Source organism: Gymnogyps californianus, chromosome 1, assembly GCF_018139145.2.
Source record: "Gymnogyps californianus isolate 813 chromosome 1, ASM1813914v2, whole genome shotgun sequence".
In the NCBI taxonomy this organism is placed as follows: domain Eukaryota; kingdom Metazoa; phylum Chordata; class Aves; order Accipitriformes; family Cathartidae; genus Gymnogyps; species Gymnogyps californianus.
In genome coordinates, this window is record NC_059471.1 from 173974643 (window position 1) to 173992413 (window position 17771).

At 35.5% G+C, this 17771-nt stretch overlaps 1 protein-coding gene across 3 annotated transcripts in view; it reads left to right on the forward strand.

The window, feature by feature from the left end:
• PPFIA2 (PTPRF interacting protein alpha 2) overlaps nt 1-17771 on the forward strand; it is a 333148-nt gene that overhangs the window by 201388 nt on the left and 113989 nt on the right. For all 3 annotated transcript variants that reach the window (XM_050915641.1, XM_050915647.1, XM_050915655.1), the window contains exons 2-3: nt 6674-6775; nt 16853-17017. In XM_050915641.1, coding sequence (XP_050771598.1) covers nt 6674-6775; nt 16853-17017 — 267 coding nt within the window. The remainder of the gene's footprint in view (nt 1-6673; nt 6776-16852; nt 17018-17771) is intronic.

Consider the following 17771-nt stretch of genomic DNA (forward strand, 5'->3'; position numbering starts at 1 on the left):
ATTCATATTATTATTGCCCTAGTTTCAAGTGAAAACTATCATGGCAGATTTGTGCCCATGTCTTCTGTGCGTACTGTCAGATTTCTTCCTGAAGTAATCCTGTATGAGAAAATCATTGCCAAAAATTGAGCCATTGTGATAACACTCATGTTGCTGGGGAGATTTGCTTGGGCTTCAAAAATCTGTGGGAATTAATCTTCATATGGCAAGTGTGTACTACAGCAGGAAAATTAGGCAGATTACATCACAAGTCCTGACAGTGGTACATTCTTCCCATTATCTTTAAATTTATCTAGAAGTATTATCACATGGACTAACATTTAAAGAGATGACATTTAAAGTTTCTTTTTGGTTGACTTTTGAAATATAATTTTGAATACTTTTGGTACTCTTGTTCTTCTAAAAAATCATGAAAGTAACATGATACAGCTGTTGAATTTAGATGACATTTATATAAAAGTCAGGTTGCATATGCTGCAAAGCTAAACCAAAATATGTATATCCACATTCATCCAATATGTTCAATGGCCTTAATCAGATATATAAATTTCATCTAGTATAATCCTTAGTTCTCTATTATTCTTTTCAGGTCTTTTCTAGAAGCAAGTGGTTTTGGTTTTTTTAAGGTACTGAAAGAGAATTTGGGTGATTTTCTTTTTGCTCAGAAAAAACAATTATATCTCTTTTCATTTGGGACCACAGTCATAATGGTAAATAATTCATTCACAATAGTAGGCCATCCACAGAGAGGCTACACTAGTTTGAGATGATTTCTTCTACCCAGAAAGGGATGGCTGAATAAGTAAATATTTGCAAGACAGTTCAAAATCTGATGTAGATTCAACTGAGTATTTAAAGAAGGAATTCTTTCTTCATGGAAAGCTATACAGCAGTTCTCCATTTGTCCAATTTTCTTTTCAGTGAAAGTATTGGGATTATTAATTCTTGTAGATGTTAACGTGGTCTCTGAGCCTCTGAACAGGTTTTTTTTTTTCTTTTTTCTTCCAAGGAGCATTGACTGTATACTTATGTGTGGGTAAGTGTCTACATATTTCAAAATTTCAGTCAGTGCCCACATTTCTGAAGGAAAAAAAAAAAAAATAGTGCGGAGTCACACGTCCACTGTGTTACTGAGTTAGTTCTCTCTCTTACGTAACAGAAATCTCATCATCTTCATTTTTCTCTGTGAATTAATGAACTCACACATTGTCACATTTAATCACACTTTCCACATTTTAGATGTCTTGCAGATCAATAAATAACCCAAACTAGTGTTGATAATTCCTTGATAGTTTGAAGTATGTTTAGTGGTTATGTAAGAGCCACTAAGATCACACCTGGAGAGAAACACCTTACTCCCTGTCTGTGAAAGCATGGTGTGAATCAAACAAAGTAACACTCAGTTCAAATTAGAGATTCAGTAGTTCAACATGATGTGGCCCACCCACATCATATGATTTATTATCTAATTTACTACTAGTGTCCAATTTTCTTGAAGGGGTAAAAAAAAAAAAAAAAGCCCACTGCATAAAAATGGGGAAAAGGGAGACTGAATCAATTTTGTTTACATTTATTTGTGGAGAACTACAGGAAACTCTCCATGCGAACAGCATCACAGTGCAAACTGATCTGATAAAAGACTAATTCAGAAACTACTCTACAATTTTGAAAGTATGACTTTTTTTATGTATGAAGAGACCAAAATTTTATTCCTGAGACCCAAACAGATTTCCTGTTTTTACCTGGGTCCTGTTGCAGTACAATATTTCAGGGTACATCTTTTCCAACCTAAAACTTGTGTGCAAATGAACTCTCATTTTGAGCAGAAATGTAACAATAAACATTTCAGAACATTGACACCAAACCCACATATTTAAATCTTGCATTCAACCTAATCTAGAATCAAGGACTGTTATTACGGCTCTTCTGTAGTAAGAAGATAAACAGTGAATTACATTCAGAATTTTGTAGTGGTTTGTCGTGTTAATAGGAGTCAACAAGGTTGAAATCTGTGTGCTGGTAATGGCAAAATTGCTAAAATAAATCCTTGGTCATTTAAAAAGTGTGGAGAATTTCCAACAATATTTCCAATGAAGGAATAATGAGAAAAGAAATTTGTTTTACAAAATTGGATTGGATGAAAACATAATAAATGAAAGGTTAAAACTCTGAGGGAATTGTAGTAGATAGTAACTTCCTATATTAAATGAGTTACATCTAAATTTGTAGGAAAGCAAATCAGTTGACGTAGCTTGTGTTGAATGTAACATAAAAATGATCAAGCCTTACCATTCTTTCTCCATGCAGAGATTAGTTCACTCATTGATTCCTGAAATGAACTGTGGTTCAAAGATGGAAAAAACAGAGGAGGAGATTTTAAGCTGAATCTCCCCAGTGTCTCTGAAACTGAATTTTGTGGATTTGGGTTTTTTTGTCTTACAAAATTTCTCCTTTCTTTCAGTAGTTATTTTTTTGTGGGGATGATGAGAGATTGTGGGGATGATGATGAGTTTGTATTTTAATTTCAGCTCACTCTGTACTGGACTGTATACACATGCTGAACAGTTGAGCGTTGCAGCTATGAGGTCTCATAATTTCTGTGGCATACCCTCAGCTTGGAGACTAGTTATATGCATTTTCTGCATATTTGGTCATAAAAAATAAACCTCGCAGGCCTTTCCTGGGAACAATAAGCAAAGAAAGCAGCATTTGTTAAGCCAGCCCCTAGAGGCAGAGATTTAATGGTAAGAGAGCTGTGGAATGCCTCCCCTGCACAGTCCTGCTGCCAACACATCTGGCAGCACTGTCGGCCTGCCTGTCCCGATGGCCTCCCACTCTCCTGGGCACCCTTCAGCCTCTGCTCTGACTGTATCTCAGCTGCTTCACCAGGGGAAGTCCTTGACTTTTTCTTATTTGTAACGCCCGGCGGTCCTTTTGGTGGCTACAAATTTCTGTTGAATTTGTTTTCAAGACTGCTGCCCTCTCTTCAAAGATAAACATGGGATAAATGAAGAACTGTCATTCTGAGTCAGCTATTTTTCAGTCAGACTGAGTGTTATGGCCCAAATATTAAGACAAAAAGAGAAAGAGCAGATAAGATAGGCTCTGAGATTATGTTTAGTCAGATGGCAAAAAAAAAAAATGCTCTTTCTTGCGTTGTTTATCATGAAAAAAATTTGTTAGTGTCATGATGTCATAGTGTAAAAACAGTGCAATCAACTGAATAATTTTCATACGGTTTTAATTCACTTCAGTTCTTAATTAGCTTTATAGCCACACAACTTCTACATAAGCTTTAAGAGTGCAGTTGTGCCTGTCAAATCATATTAGTTATGCAACAGATACTACCTTCAGGGCTCCCAAAGTATGACTGACCATGCAAGATTTCTGTTGCAAATAATAACTCCAGATGACAGTATTCCCTTGATCCCTGTATATATAGGAGGGAATTGCACGAGCAGAGGTCGTTATCATCACGTGTTATTTATTACATAACTGGGTAAAACAAAAATATGCTTTGCTTTGCTTCTAACCTATGGGAGAAACACGTTCTTTGGAGCATTACTTTGTTGTATCTCAGGGATACCTTGGATGAAAAGGGTATATTTAAAATGAGTTTTACTTGTGTTTTGGAAGCATGAGTTGAAAAACAAATTATGAGGTTTTATCCTAGTTACTAATTCATCAAAGCAGGTGTGACAGAAGTAATCATTTGTAAAGCTCTAGGGCAAACTCAATTTTACTTTGAGACTTTCCCTGTAAAAGGCTTATGATATAAACACCAAGAAAAAAAATGTTCTTTCTGTCATCATTCGATTCAGAGGAGTCAAAGCTCTTGACAACTGAGCAGTCTCTAGTACTTCAGATGAAGAGAGAAAGTTGGCTGCTTTAGCTCCAGAGGTATGAAGAGGTGACTTCTTGTTGTAAATGCTATTACTGCAGATATGTCAAAAGCACAGAGGAATTTCAGAGAGCAGCAGCAAATGAATAATTAAAAGGCTTGAAGGGGCTGTGTGAGTGACTCAAGTAAAAAGGTCTAAAATACTGGACACAGGTAGCCCAGCTAAAGTGGACGCTAATAGTTATTATGAATATAAGCTGAAGATATTTTGAGGCTGAGAGGACTCTGTGTTAGTTATGGGACTCTCTGGGAGCAGAATTTTGAGTAATGATTTGGTTTTAAGCAAGGGAAAACTTAAGCTGATGACCAAACAAAATTTCCCTAAGAATAAGCTCCATGCTGCTCAGCAAACTAGTAGGAACTCCATCCCTTAATTATTTGAGATTATATTGACCAAAGCATTAGGGACTGTACTGCTGGTAGCAGGCTTGCCTTGGCACAGCAAAGAATGTACAATTTTATAAACTCGTATCTTTTTCTGTTTCCAAGGAAAGCAACAAAAGCATGTTATCAGACTGCTTTGCCTTACTGTAGGTAGGAACTGGAACTGTAAGTCACCAGCTGATACTTGTTATCCTTTTCAGCACCTGTCACCCATCTGGATACCCCAGCATATGCCAAAATGTCTATTTTAATTCCAACTGAAACAATACAAAGAAATGAGAAAACATAAATAATAACAACATATTACACAGATTACACAGAAAGTGTATTCTGTGGAATTCTGAAAGTACTATAGACACTTATCCATATATATAAACTGTATGTAAATTAGTAACAAGAGTTCCGCCCTGTAGTGCTATAAAGTTTCTTTTAGAGGAATATGAAGAAAAAAATATGTGTGTATGTGTGGTTTTGTGCTTCAAAATTCTGATTCAATCTGACTTGAGATCGTTGTCTTTCTATTAAATATGATAATTTTCATTTGGTATGTAACATTAGTTATAACCTTAAGGACAGGAGTTTTTTAAACAAAATTCTGGACAGAATAACACTGCTGGACTCCAGTGAATCCTAGAGTAAGACCTACAGGTGGAAGTTTTAATGATACTTTTGAAAAGTGAGAGAGGAGTTTTAAAATTTAAGTCTCATTTTCAAAGCTAAGTTAAGGGCTTTAACATCAAAGTATGCTACGTAGCCCTGCAAGTTCTTGACCAGTAGGGTGTAAAATGAAAATACTGATTAGGAGGTATGACACAAGACATCACTACATGGTTCATGTGATCAGTAACTGATCTCTAAAACAAAATCCACTGAGGATATCAGAACAACACTTTCCTTACTACCATGCAATTTGCATGGAGGTTTACTGTGAATCCAGTTCCAGCTGCTGAAAAAATGAAAAAAAAAAAAAACCAACAAAAAAAACCCTCCTTAGTTACACATTGTCAGAATATCACTTGAAATCTATTTGAATACTTTTTAATATATTATTAATAATACCATATAACATTAACTATTTAGAACCTTGATTAAAACAGAATGAGCCTAGGAATACCTACCAAACTTCTGTTGAACAGCACTTTAGTTCAGATAAAAGCTGCTTTCAGCAACTTGAGGGGAAGCAGCAAAAGAAGCCCTTTTGAGATCATTGCTAGCTTTTGTCTTAAATAAGCAGATTTAGTCTCAGCTTCATCCTACTGGCTAATAAGATAAACCACCTGGACATGTTTTTTTCTTAAACTGCTTTCTTGGGGGGGCGGGGCAGTGCGGAATTAGGAGTGATTTCAGTTTAACTCTGGGTGCTCTTAAGCACTGACTATTTTGGCCAAACTAAAATTAACTTAATATTTAAAAATATGTATATATCTTTGTTAAGCAGCGATGCTATTCATCAAGACATCTTTTTTTTCTGTAACATCTTTTTGCTGTAAAGGATAAAATTAACCACTGCAGCTTAGTATATGTAGTGCCTGTCAAAAATAAACACATATGGAGTGAAACCTTTTCATTATTGAAATGAATGACAAATCTGTGACTGCCCTTTGTATAGACAAAAATTTGTGTCTATTGTTGAAGAGTAACAGCAATGGTAAAATCAAGACATTTTAATAGGAATTTTGACAACTGAAAAATGTGTTTTTCAGAAAACCTATTAGTTGCATGTATAAAACTTAACATCAGGAGCCACTTAAAATCCAGTTTCATTTTATGTTGTTATTTCATAGGAACCTCACTCCAAACTAACAAACATGAATATTGCTCTGACTCATCACAGCCTTTCACTATAATGCCCAAATATATTTTAGTAGTTAAATTCAAATATCAAGTAAAAATAATGAAAGTATATTTTTCACAATGCATGTATTACTTACGGTAATCAGATATTAGATAGATTTTGATCAGTGAATACCTTTTTTCTCCCATGCCATATTGCAACGGTGCCTTACAGAGAGACAAGAACACTCACTAAGCAGATATGTTGAGTTGAGCCTCATTATGGGTGAAATGTGGTGTCTCTGTTGCTATGAAATAGGCCAGTTCTGTTCTTCTTCTGGTGTGGTTCTAATAGCTTATGTATGAGGGATGTTGCCATCACCTTGAACCTTCTTTTGTTTCTAAACTTAAATCAATGTTTTCCATAGGTGCTTTTTATTAGATATGCCTAGACTTTAAATGGTTTTGGTAGATCCTGATGCTTACATATGCTATTTTAGTTTGTGTTGATGATTTCTAAATATTATCTAAATCCTCAAACTCTAGAATGCATATGGATTTGATTATTCTAGTGCTTACATCTTGAGTAACTTCATATATAATTTTATTCCACAGGAATTTGCTGCACTGACAAAAGAATTAAATGCATGCAGGGAACAGCTGCTTGAAAAAGAGGAGGAGATTTCAGAACTGAAAGCTGAAAGAAACAACACAAGAGTAAGTACACAGCAGACCTTTTCTGGATATCATGTATGTGTAAAGCAGGAGGAATATACTTATATATAAATTTAGATCTTCATTTGTATAAATAAGAAGACAAAATTTCAGCCTTTTAATAAGGACATGAGACTTGTAAGATTCTAAGTAATAGGACGTATCTACCATGCTACAGTCCTGGAAGAATATGTTAGTGTGTATGTTAGCAAGATATATTACAAAAATAGCAGATTTTGTATATAATGTGGTAAGTATATTCAATTTAAATGTTTTCTAAAGCAAGGGACTCATGCAGCCTTCCAAGCCCCAGGGCCTGCCTAAGTAGCCTGCACATATCCTCCTCTCTTATCAAGGCAAAAGGCAAGGTTACAACAGACCCAGCTTTCCCTTGTGCCTTGGATTTGATCTGAATAAAGATGAGATGAAGGCTGCCACACATATCACAGTCAGTCTGTTGTTTAATCTAGATGCAGCCATGTGACCCTTGAAGTAAATGTCATTTGCCGTACAGCTGAGTGAGGACAAGATTTCACCCTTAAATTTACCATGTTTTACTTCAATCAGAAGATGTTATTGTGTCTGGGAACAAGAATATGTGATATGTGAAAATTCTCACATGGTGTACAGAATGGTTTTCAGAATAAAATAATTTGCACATGCAAGCGTCTGGGCAAAGGCAGAATTGATCAAGAAATGGAAGAGGGCAACAGAGGAGGCTTTATGGGGTGTGGAAGGGTGTGAGAAAAGAGATGGAGTAGTCCCAAATCAGACAGGAGTCAGGCTGGTAATGAACATATGGAATAGATCTCAGAGAGATTGAACACCAAGGATGTTTTCTCATATACATATTTCATTCTTCTGTGGTCTGGGTAACTTCTCCTGTTTTCCTCCTCTCACTAAACTAAGAGCACTTTGGCTGCTCAGATAACATCTTTCCTTGGTCAGTTAATTGGCATACTGAAGGAAATCTAACAATGTACATGACAAAAGAACTGAGAGAAGGTCTTTCTCCCTCCTTTCTTCTGTCCAGCCGTAGCACCAGGGTGCCACAGAGTTCAGAAATCCAAGGAAGGACAGATGATACAGATGCCTACAAAGAGGCAAAGCTGCCCCATCTACCTCCATGCTAGCTTGGCAGCGCAGGAGATGATCACATTTAGCATAGAAGTCTTAGGGGTGATGGGTTTGGGAAATGTGATGGGAGACATAGGTGAGACCTACTTTTTCTCCCATGACTCTCATACATTCTAAACAGTCCAAAATTACTCCCACAAAAATAGAATTAATTAGTGGAGAAGCATATAGGAATTGCACTGCAGTCTTTAGGTTTAGCAAACCATCTCAACTACAAATCTGAAGACTTTCTAAAGCTGCTTAAATTATCAGTAACTGCTACATGTATTGGTTATTTTAGTATTTAAGGTAAAAATAGGAAAGTCAATTAAGAAAATAATTTACATAGAAGAAAGAATACTTTGTGTTAATTTCCAGCACAAACTTTTGAATACAGAGATGTAGTTAAAATATACACTCAATTGTACCTATTCAATAATCTACATATACCCATTCCTGCACGGAACATATATCCATTTGCCTTTCTGTACAGAAAAAATACCATATAAACTAAATTTGCAATGTCATCTTCTCAGTTGTCCTAAGTTCTTCATAAGTATGTGCACAAAACTGCCTAGCACAATGCTTTATCCATTTCACTACAAAGCCCATTGAACACCAACTTTGGTATATTAAAACAGCAGTGTACCAATACCTACTGTGGGTCTGATAGAAGCAGTTGCAGACTAGCAAAAATCCCAAGACAGCCTAGTAGCCAAAGATAGTCACTTGCCAAACAACTGTGAGAGAAAAGGAAGATGAGTCAACTGCAAGTCATCACCTAAGTCAAACTGAACTCTGTCATAGTCACTTTCTTTGCAAACCAAGAAGCTTAAAGATCATCCATTCTTATGTTTCTTGTGTTATGTAAAAGAAAAATTGGTAAAAGATTTTCCAGGAGAACTAATACCAACAAATGAGAGTTACGAAGTGTGATAATCCTTGCGAGAAGTCCTTGCAGTTAAAATTAGTAAACTCTACCAGTGTGTTTGCAGAATGAGGATGAAGGTAGGTATTGGAGATGCAAAGATTTAGGCTATGAAAAAATATAGGAAATGCAGGAGATGTTACAGTAAACAAGAGGGGAAGATATAGTCCAAGTATTAATGGGGAAGGAGAGAGAAAAAATTCAGAGATACACCTTACCCTGACCTCTAGCATTTTCATTAATAAGTTATCACCCCATCATGTCATATATATGTTCTTGTCAGGCTCAAAGCTGCCATATACTACCTTCGTTGCCAGAGTTTGCTATAATAGTCATGCTGTCCTCTATAGGCTCCTGTACACTTCTTTTATAGGGAAAGACCAGCATTTTTGATACAAAGCTGTTGTCTTCAGAATACAATCTTGACGTGCTAGTGGTGAGATTTCTAGCAACATTCATTGAGAAGGCATTGCCTATAAAGAGGCACTTTTGCGAACTCAGTTTTATGCTCTTATTAATGCGAAACAGCATTAATATTTTGTAACAAAAAGTTGCTCCACATTTTTTCCGTTAATTAAGCAAAGATTCTGATAAAGTAATAATATTTGGAGGACAACTGATACACTTTTGCAATGAGGAAATTAAATGTCTTTTCTAATATATAAAGTTAGTCCAACTAATGCTTCTTTCTTCCAGCCTGCTAGTGTTCACACTTAACCCAGCTCTAGCTTGGCTATGCTAGCAAGGCTTACCCGCCCTCCCAGGACATGCTCATGCATAACCACACATAGTGGAACTACTCACTACAACCACTTTTGTCCCAAGTAGCACTTCCTACTACTTTTAAATAAGGAGGCTCAATTCCAAATTCTTAGACTGTTGTTTCTGAATTTTGTAATCCAATCTTTTATCTGCCTCGGGTAACAGCATAAAGATACTGTTGGAAGTACCTACTGCTTCAAACTGAAGATCAGCAAGAAGAAATAAAAGTGGCAGCTCTATCGGATTCTGAGTACACATTAGCCTTCTAGCTCCCTTTTACATTTTCAGTTATGCCTAACTGGCAGTTTTTTCTTTATTCTAGACCCACACCTATGTATTTGTTTATTTCTTGGCAACAGCCTCATACAGTTTTTGCCAATCTCCACAAAAACAAACAAACAAAAAATCCAAAACAACACAACAACAGCACGTATCATGATTTGCCACTCTATACAAATCTGCAGTAGCAGACCCTGACAGTAACATTTATTAGAGAGAGACCATGATGGAATTACATTCTCTGGGACCTGTACACTCCAGGTCTCAGCCAAAATACCAGGGTTTAAACCTTACCCCAATATTTAATCAAGTTCCTACTCAACCTTTCTAGCTATTCTTAAGCAAATCTTCCTACTGACCTTTTGCTGTTGAGTATGTATTTTTGCTGCCTACAATAATTAACTTTTTCTGACATATTACAGTAGAAATATTTTCATGTCAGGAACTTAGCTGGCAACTTAATCTGTCAGTACATGAGGCAAAATAGAAAATGCAGGAGCATATGTATATGTATTGATTGATGTGGCATTGCTGACAGGAAGACAAACAGGTTCTCTCTGGAAAATCATTGCATGGGACTTTGAAAACATATACAAAAATATCTTAATAGAAACTGTTACAGTTATTTCTCTGGATATTCTCTAGCTAGAATGATCACCTATAGCATGTGGAAAGACAGCATCTTTTCTGAAGCTGGAACACAGGTCAATGTGATCTAGCATATTTTTTAATGGAAATTATAAAATAACAGTAATTTGGCTGTGCTAAGTTTAAATTAAAATTGAAAGTTATTTTTATCTTAATCTGTATTCTTTAAAAGTAGAAAAAGTTAGTAGGATTAACATATTCAATCAGAATATGATTATGAGAAAGTTTGGGGTTTGGTTTGGCAGCTGAAACAAAATCTATTACAATACTGGTACAGATGATTAATCTGATTGTGTTTTTTTCACTACAACAAAAAAACAGACACGTACATATGCTTTTTGTATATAGCATAAAATGTTACTTAAATTGGTCTGAAATATTTTAGTTCAAGCAGTTTTAGGAACAAGAAGAATTAAACCTATGTTCATGAATGAAACAGCAGTGACAAAGACAGTGTCATCGTCTTTCTTTCACTTAATACCTCAGGAGCTGAAGCATTTATTAAAGTGAACAAAGCTGAGTTAGATTTAATTTTATTCATATTTTATTTTCTCAATTCCTTAGTGATTGGTTTATGAAACATCTTCAATTAGGCACTGCATTCTCATAATACCTATAGATCAGAATTTAACCCTATATTTTATGATTAAATTTCCCTTTTATTGTGTTGGAAAACACTAAGAATATCTCTTAAAGTATAGTTTTAACTCCTTTATTTAGCTCATTTTCTTAGAGGTCCTTTTACTTACATCAGTTTGATAGGTGCTGAAACTAAATCTAAACTATTTCCTTTTTTAAACCTGATCACGTGAATTCTTACAGCCTGAAAGCACTGTATACATGAAAATAAGTATAACTGTTTCCTAAAGTTCTGTAAAGGCAAAAGCATTATTTCAGTAATGTAAATGACAGTAATTTTCATTATTTTTGCCTCAATATTATGATCTATCTTCTAGACTCATGTGTTTCTTCTTTCAAAATAAGAACTTCTGTCACAGAAATCAGGGTGACAATAGACAGTAAATGTAATATGTAGTAATTCAATACCTGTATTTTCAGACACTGTATAATCTAGTAGTTATTATATTTGTATTCATTATTCTCGTAAAAACCCTTTTCTTCCTTTCTATTATTTTGTATCATTATCCTGATTATTGAATTTTCTTTCATACTTTTTCTTCACATATGTGTGTTTCCATTAAGGTTTTAGGTTGCCAGTATTTTCTTTTCTGTCTTGGATGTACAGAAAGACAGACATGGGACATATGCTGTAGTTAGGCTGTAACTTTGTTTTTTCAAAGAAAGATTTTCACCAGTAATTTACCAGTATAGCTATTTGAGGTCACCCCAGCTGACCATGGGTGCAAATTGGTTTCCACCACTGTGGAACAATGCTGAAGAAAATGACTGATTTTGTGACTGGTTTTAGAGATAATCTTCAACCCTACATCTGCTTATTTTACTTGTCGTCTTTGCTTGCACCAGAGATGGAGATTCACTGAACAATGTGCATTCTAAATATAGACTGAAAGGAAATTCAATTTTGCCTGTGCTGGTGAGGAATTTTAAGCTGGACCTCGAAAGAGACTTGTCTTCTTAGTGGGTTGCCCCATTCCTCTAAGGAATCCCTTAAGCTAAGTCTGTCTCATTGTAGTAAATCCCTTCTCTTTTATATTTTTTTCCCTGTATTCCATTATTTATGCCTCTCCTTTTCTCTCCATCATCCTCTCCTGATTCTTTAATTTCTCCATTTATTATCTTGCTGTGAACTTTTTTTTTACAAACAGGTTTGTTGAAAATAAAGAAAGTTAAGATAAAATATTTTATATTGATTAAAATCCAGGTCCTGTAGTAATACAAACTCTACTGAGTCACACTAATTTCAACTTACTGAGTCATCATTCCTAAAAAAGAATGTTTTAACTTTTTTCATTTTCCATATGTAAATCAGTGTCCATGTAGTAATGATGGTATAGTATAATATAGGTAGGTGATAACCTACACCAATGTAGTTTATATCGTTAAATTTAACCATGCATTTCCATTTCACAGAAATCAATCACTTCCATAAGTGCTTTGGAAGTGATTTGAGAAATACAGGAAGCTGGGTATATTCTAACAATTTTCTTTATTCTTGTTGATTTAGTTCTAATTAACATTTTAAAGATGCTTCATTCACTCACAAAATATGCACTAGAGCATTTTTCAGTCTTTAAATGATTATTTTTAAACATCCTTTATGCTCATGAAGAGTCCAGAGCTCCAGAAACCTTCATGCCGTTTAGCTAAGATACAATTATCAGCACAGCATCTTGAGCATCCTAAAATTTGCCTAGCATAAGAGTAAAATTCACTTGTCAGATTGTTTCATAATTCATTGTCAAGCTTATGCTTTCCAGTAGGAAAAGCATAGCAATGATGCGTGGGTGATGCTGTCCCGCCTGCTGCTGTTGATCTTCATCTTCTTTTCTCTGCAAGCTGCCTGTCCGAGTGCTCGACAACTGTAGCAGCTTGACACAGTGTGAGGGAGCAGAAAATGCTCAGCAGCCCATGATCTTTATTAATGCCAGAGTTTAATTGCAACATACTCAAATACCTAAAGCTGTTTCTAACAATTCTTTTGTAGTTTAAAGGAACTACCAATATTGTTACAATGTTATTTCGACATGAAATCTTGCAGTGTTCTCACAAATATTTGGAATAGTAATTCTTGAATTATACAGGGGGGAAAGTCCTCAACATGCCCCCATGCCCACAAGTTATTGTGATTTCCTTCAGTCATTAAACTTAAACATTGCTTGGACACACCATTATCTTCAATGTCAATTTTGTATGTTTATATGTCCCTTCCCCCATCATTGCAGCAATGGGGACACTTCATAGTTCTGTCAGTGTAGTTCTGTTTGCTCTTCCCAGGGAAGTAGGGAAGATCTATTACCCTTTTTTTTAATATAATTGTAGTTAGGGCAAAGATGGATAAAAGAGCAGTATCATTTCAGCAGAGCAGGGGGCAAGGATTTGCCATCAGATGCTCAGTCACAGTCAGATGTTCTAACCCTTGGGTTATTCTTCCCTTTCAGCATGGCTGGCAGTAACGTGACACTGGGAGACCTGGTTAATAATACTCTCTGCTCAGCTGGATTTGCTGTAAGCAGTGCTCACAGAATTTGTGGAGAAATAGAGTTGACTTTTGTTGAAAAGCAAAAATAAGAAATTTTTACAAGCCAGAAACCTATGTCAGCATGCCTTCTTGAGCATTCTTAGGGCTGATGGTAAGGAAAATTGCAGTGTTCAGAGGTAGTTTCCAGAAAAATGAACCACTGCAAACTGAGTAGCTTGAGTGAATAAGAACAGAAAGAAAAAGCGTGAAATGTTCACAAGTAGTGCAGCAATTCTCCATGAGTATTTTGACACTTAGCTGTGACATCAGCTCATCTGTCTTTATATAGTAAAATAGGCAACACAATATTTTGCACTTGATTTATTTAACGGCTATGAAATATATGCAGACATTGAAATATGGTTTTGTCACCTCTAAAATGGTAATTCTAAGCTAAAGGCAAAATTAGCTTTTGTGTATATTAAATGGATGACTTTCATTGGTTTAGTTTTATATATTATGCACGTTTCTAACACGACAGTAACTTAACCTAAAGTTAAATATGTTATCTGCTGCTCTACAAAGGGCTAGGGTACTGCACTGTTCATCCCACATAGTAAACTCCTCCATGATCACCCCATTAGAAATTCTGAGTTCCCACCACTCTGCTCTCTTCTTATACTTGGAAACCTGGTCTAGCTTTTTTTTCTCTCTTCATCACTCTCTTCGATCTCCATTATTCCTTCTCTTAGTAAGGATTTTGTCTTTCTTCTGTCCATACTGACTTCAAATTCCCTGTCGAGATAGTCTGTCTATGACAGTTCAAAATGAGGTTCTGGATGTATATTAGGTTTTTTCCTGTGTTTCTTATTTATTTCTGTGCTATAGGTTATGCATAGTTCCTTCTGTCATGAAAGTTTTTTCCATGTCAAGAATTCTGCATTATTATCATTTTTCTTCTCTCCTAAACTAGATTTTCTCATTTTCCCTTCCAACTAAGACTTGCATACAGGCTCTCAGAACTCTCCTTTCCGATCATAACAGCGTTTGTCTGGGTGATAAGTTGTTTAGGGTAGTAGGGCACCAAATATGATAAATTTGCTCAGCCTTAGGCCAAAAAACAGTTACCAAGGTTTTATTATTCTGGACTGTTTTAGTGGGTGTCAGTTTGAGCTTCAGACAACTACAGGCTTATGGAAGGAATGGCCATGCCAAAAGCTCAACTGTGGTTCAACATTTTCCTTTTTTTACCCAATTTCTCCAGAAATTATAGCATTTTGACAGGATTTAGACTGTTCCAGAGGTAGCTATGATGCATTGAAAAGTTTCTGCATGAAGAAAGGCAGACAAGACAGACAACAGAGCAGGCTGAGCCAGGCTCTAACAGGATCAGCCAGCAAGTGGGAATGACTGTGGAGAAATGTAAGTCCACAGCACAGATTAGAGTCAGAGTCTGGCTACTCCCCAGGGCCACAGAGTGGGGCAGAGTCTGGCTGCAGAGTGAAGGAAATGTTGCAGCTGCAGAGTCTCTTTGGAGAGATGGGGCAGAGAGTAGGTTGTAGCATTAGAAATCAACTATTGACTTACTTTCCTCCAGCTATGTCCTAGATAAACTAGGTAGCCTAGAAAAATCATGAAGATATATGAATTTAGACCAAAATTCAGAAATTCAGTTCTATTCATGATAGCAATTAACTGTGTGTTTAAGTACTGCTATGAACAGAAATACTCTGTAAGTATTTGGAAGCTATTCTGATCTCATTTGAGTTACAACCTTACCACAGCCCTGTACCAAGTTCCTGATGGCTCTGTGATGAAGAGGTCTCTTCAAATTTGCCTGTTACTTTGGACTGCCTCAAATAATTAGAATCCACCTGTATCTCTTGTCAGCCCTACGGGGATCGGATGACAAAGCTCGTGAATTTCTTGCTCATTTGCTTTTGATAAATACAGGCCATCACTTGAATTCAGAAACGGTAGAAATACCCTCCTTTCTTGAACTGCGTGGAGTCATTACAATTCTTAACATACTAACATTGTTTGTGTATGTGTTCACTATTTTTTGTGAATAATACAGTTGTTGTAACATAATAACCAGGTGTAAATCCAGACATGAGAACCATGTTTGAAGCAAAGATAACATCAAGCCCTAATCATTCCTGACTTAATAGCAATATATTACAACTATAATGTGATTACATTCTGGTTTTGCTCTTCTATGTTTATTAATTCATGTAACAATAAAGGTCATTATGTGACTGAGAATAACTATGGATTACAGATAAAAATATATCTTTATTAATAGTAGCTATATTAAGAACCACATCGAAGGAGAAATAATAAACAATTATCCATGTAACTTTCAGATTTCCAGTTCAATGACTTAGATATAATTGTATGTTGTAATTACAATGCGTTTAACATGCATTGTGATTCCTGAATTTAGCTACCCTGCTTTAACCTTACAGCTTTATGTTCAGACAGTAAGAACAGCAATGGTAGCCCTATGAAAGTATAGACAAATGGGAAATTTTCTATACAACATCAACATACTGTTTTAATTTTTTATTTAACCTCAGAGTAATAATGAAAATAATTATCATATGTTTTTACAATAGGTTATTTACAGGTTATTATACAGATATTTACAATAGCCTGAAATTTCTCTTTATGGACCTTTTTGTCTTCCATCATGTTTGTAATACAACAGAGACAATGAACATTTTAGAGCATATGCTAGTGACAAATGTCATTAGCTGTGGCATTTAGAATGAGTAGTCTTAAAAAATTAATAAAATATACTGTTTACTTTTACATATTTTGTTAAATAACTTTCAGTATAAATTGAAAATATATTACAGTTCAGGTGAATTAATTATAAACTTCTTTAGTATTTTTGCATGATGCTTTAGACTGGCTTTGGTTGTTATTTGGTTGTTAATGCTCATCAGTTACTATCACTGATAGTCTAAATATATACTTAATTTAGTTAAATAGTGACCCTATGCTGAGTGATTTGTTCTTGCTTTTCATAGCAGAGTTTTAAGTGAGATCATGAGTAGATTTCCTGTTTTTCTATTTATTCCATCTGATTTAGAATCATGAAATGTTGTCAATAATTCCAGCAGCCTCTCTGACTATGAGGTTGCCAAGAAAATTGCCATTTGGTACCATGCAATTTGTAGTTAGTATTTCCATGGCATTTAGGTGCACAAAAATTAATAAACTTTTATATCAAATCCAATAGCTGTTACTGGAGCATTTGGAGTGCCTTGTCTCAAGACACGAAAGGTCACTGAGGATGACAGTGGTGAAACGGCAAGCACAGTCTCCCTCAGGAGTTTCCAGTGAAGTTGAGGTCCTCAAAGCTCTGAAATCTCTGTTTGAGCACCACAAGGCTTTGGATGAAAAGGTACAGTATGGAAAAAAAGCTTCCTAAATACACTCTTTAACTTACTTAACTGTGCCTTATGATGCAGCAGAGCAACAGTATTGTTTATTTACTTCTTGGAATATGTCCTGTACTTACAGCATTTACACGTGTCCAGAGAAATCCATAAGAATGTATGACCAATAGCTGTAATGCACTTCAGGTCACTTTAGCTATCTTTCGTAGACAATAGTACTGACTTTTCAAAATAAGCAAATCTCACCCCTACCAGACATATTTCTCCTATTTAGCACTAAATAAAGATGACACCATGGAATTTATTGTCTGTACAATATGCTTTTAAGTTATTGTTGAGAAAATGTAGGTATCTCAAATTTTAAAAACACACAAACAGAGTAAAAAGGCAGAATGAGATGTTTCTAACTACATAAAGGAACTTGCCTCTTAAATACTTTTAGGAGGAAAACCTCCTAAGTTTTAGAGATGTTTTTAGCAATTACTACGTAAGCATAGTGTTCCCTCTACAAGTAGGGTAACCTAAAATAAGTAGTAGATCCTTCATTATCAGAGGTAATGAAGAGCTTGCAGAATCAAGATAAAAACTACTGATGATAACTGCATCTAGTCATGCTAATTAAGAGGGTCTTTCCACTGGATTCCTCATGTGTCCTGTGCTGGAAAGACTCTTTTGTGTGAATGAAACTTTGTACAACTATGAGGTATCACCTTGAGCATTGCTTACGTGAATTCAGATATCCAGTTCATGTCTAGAAAC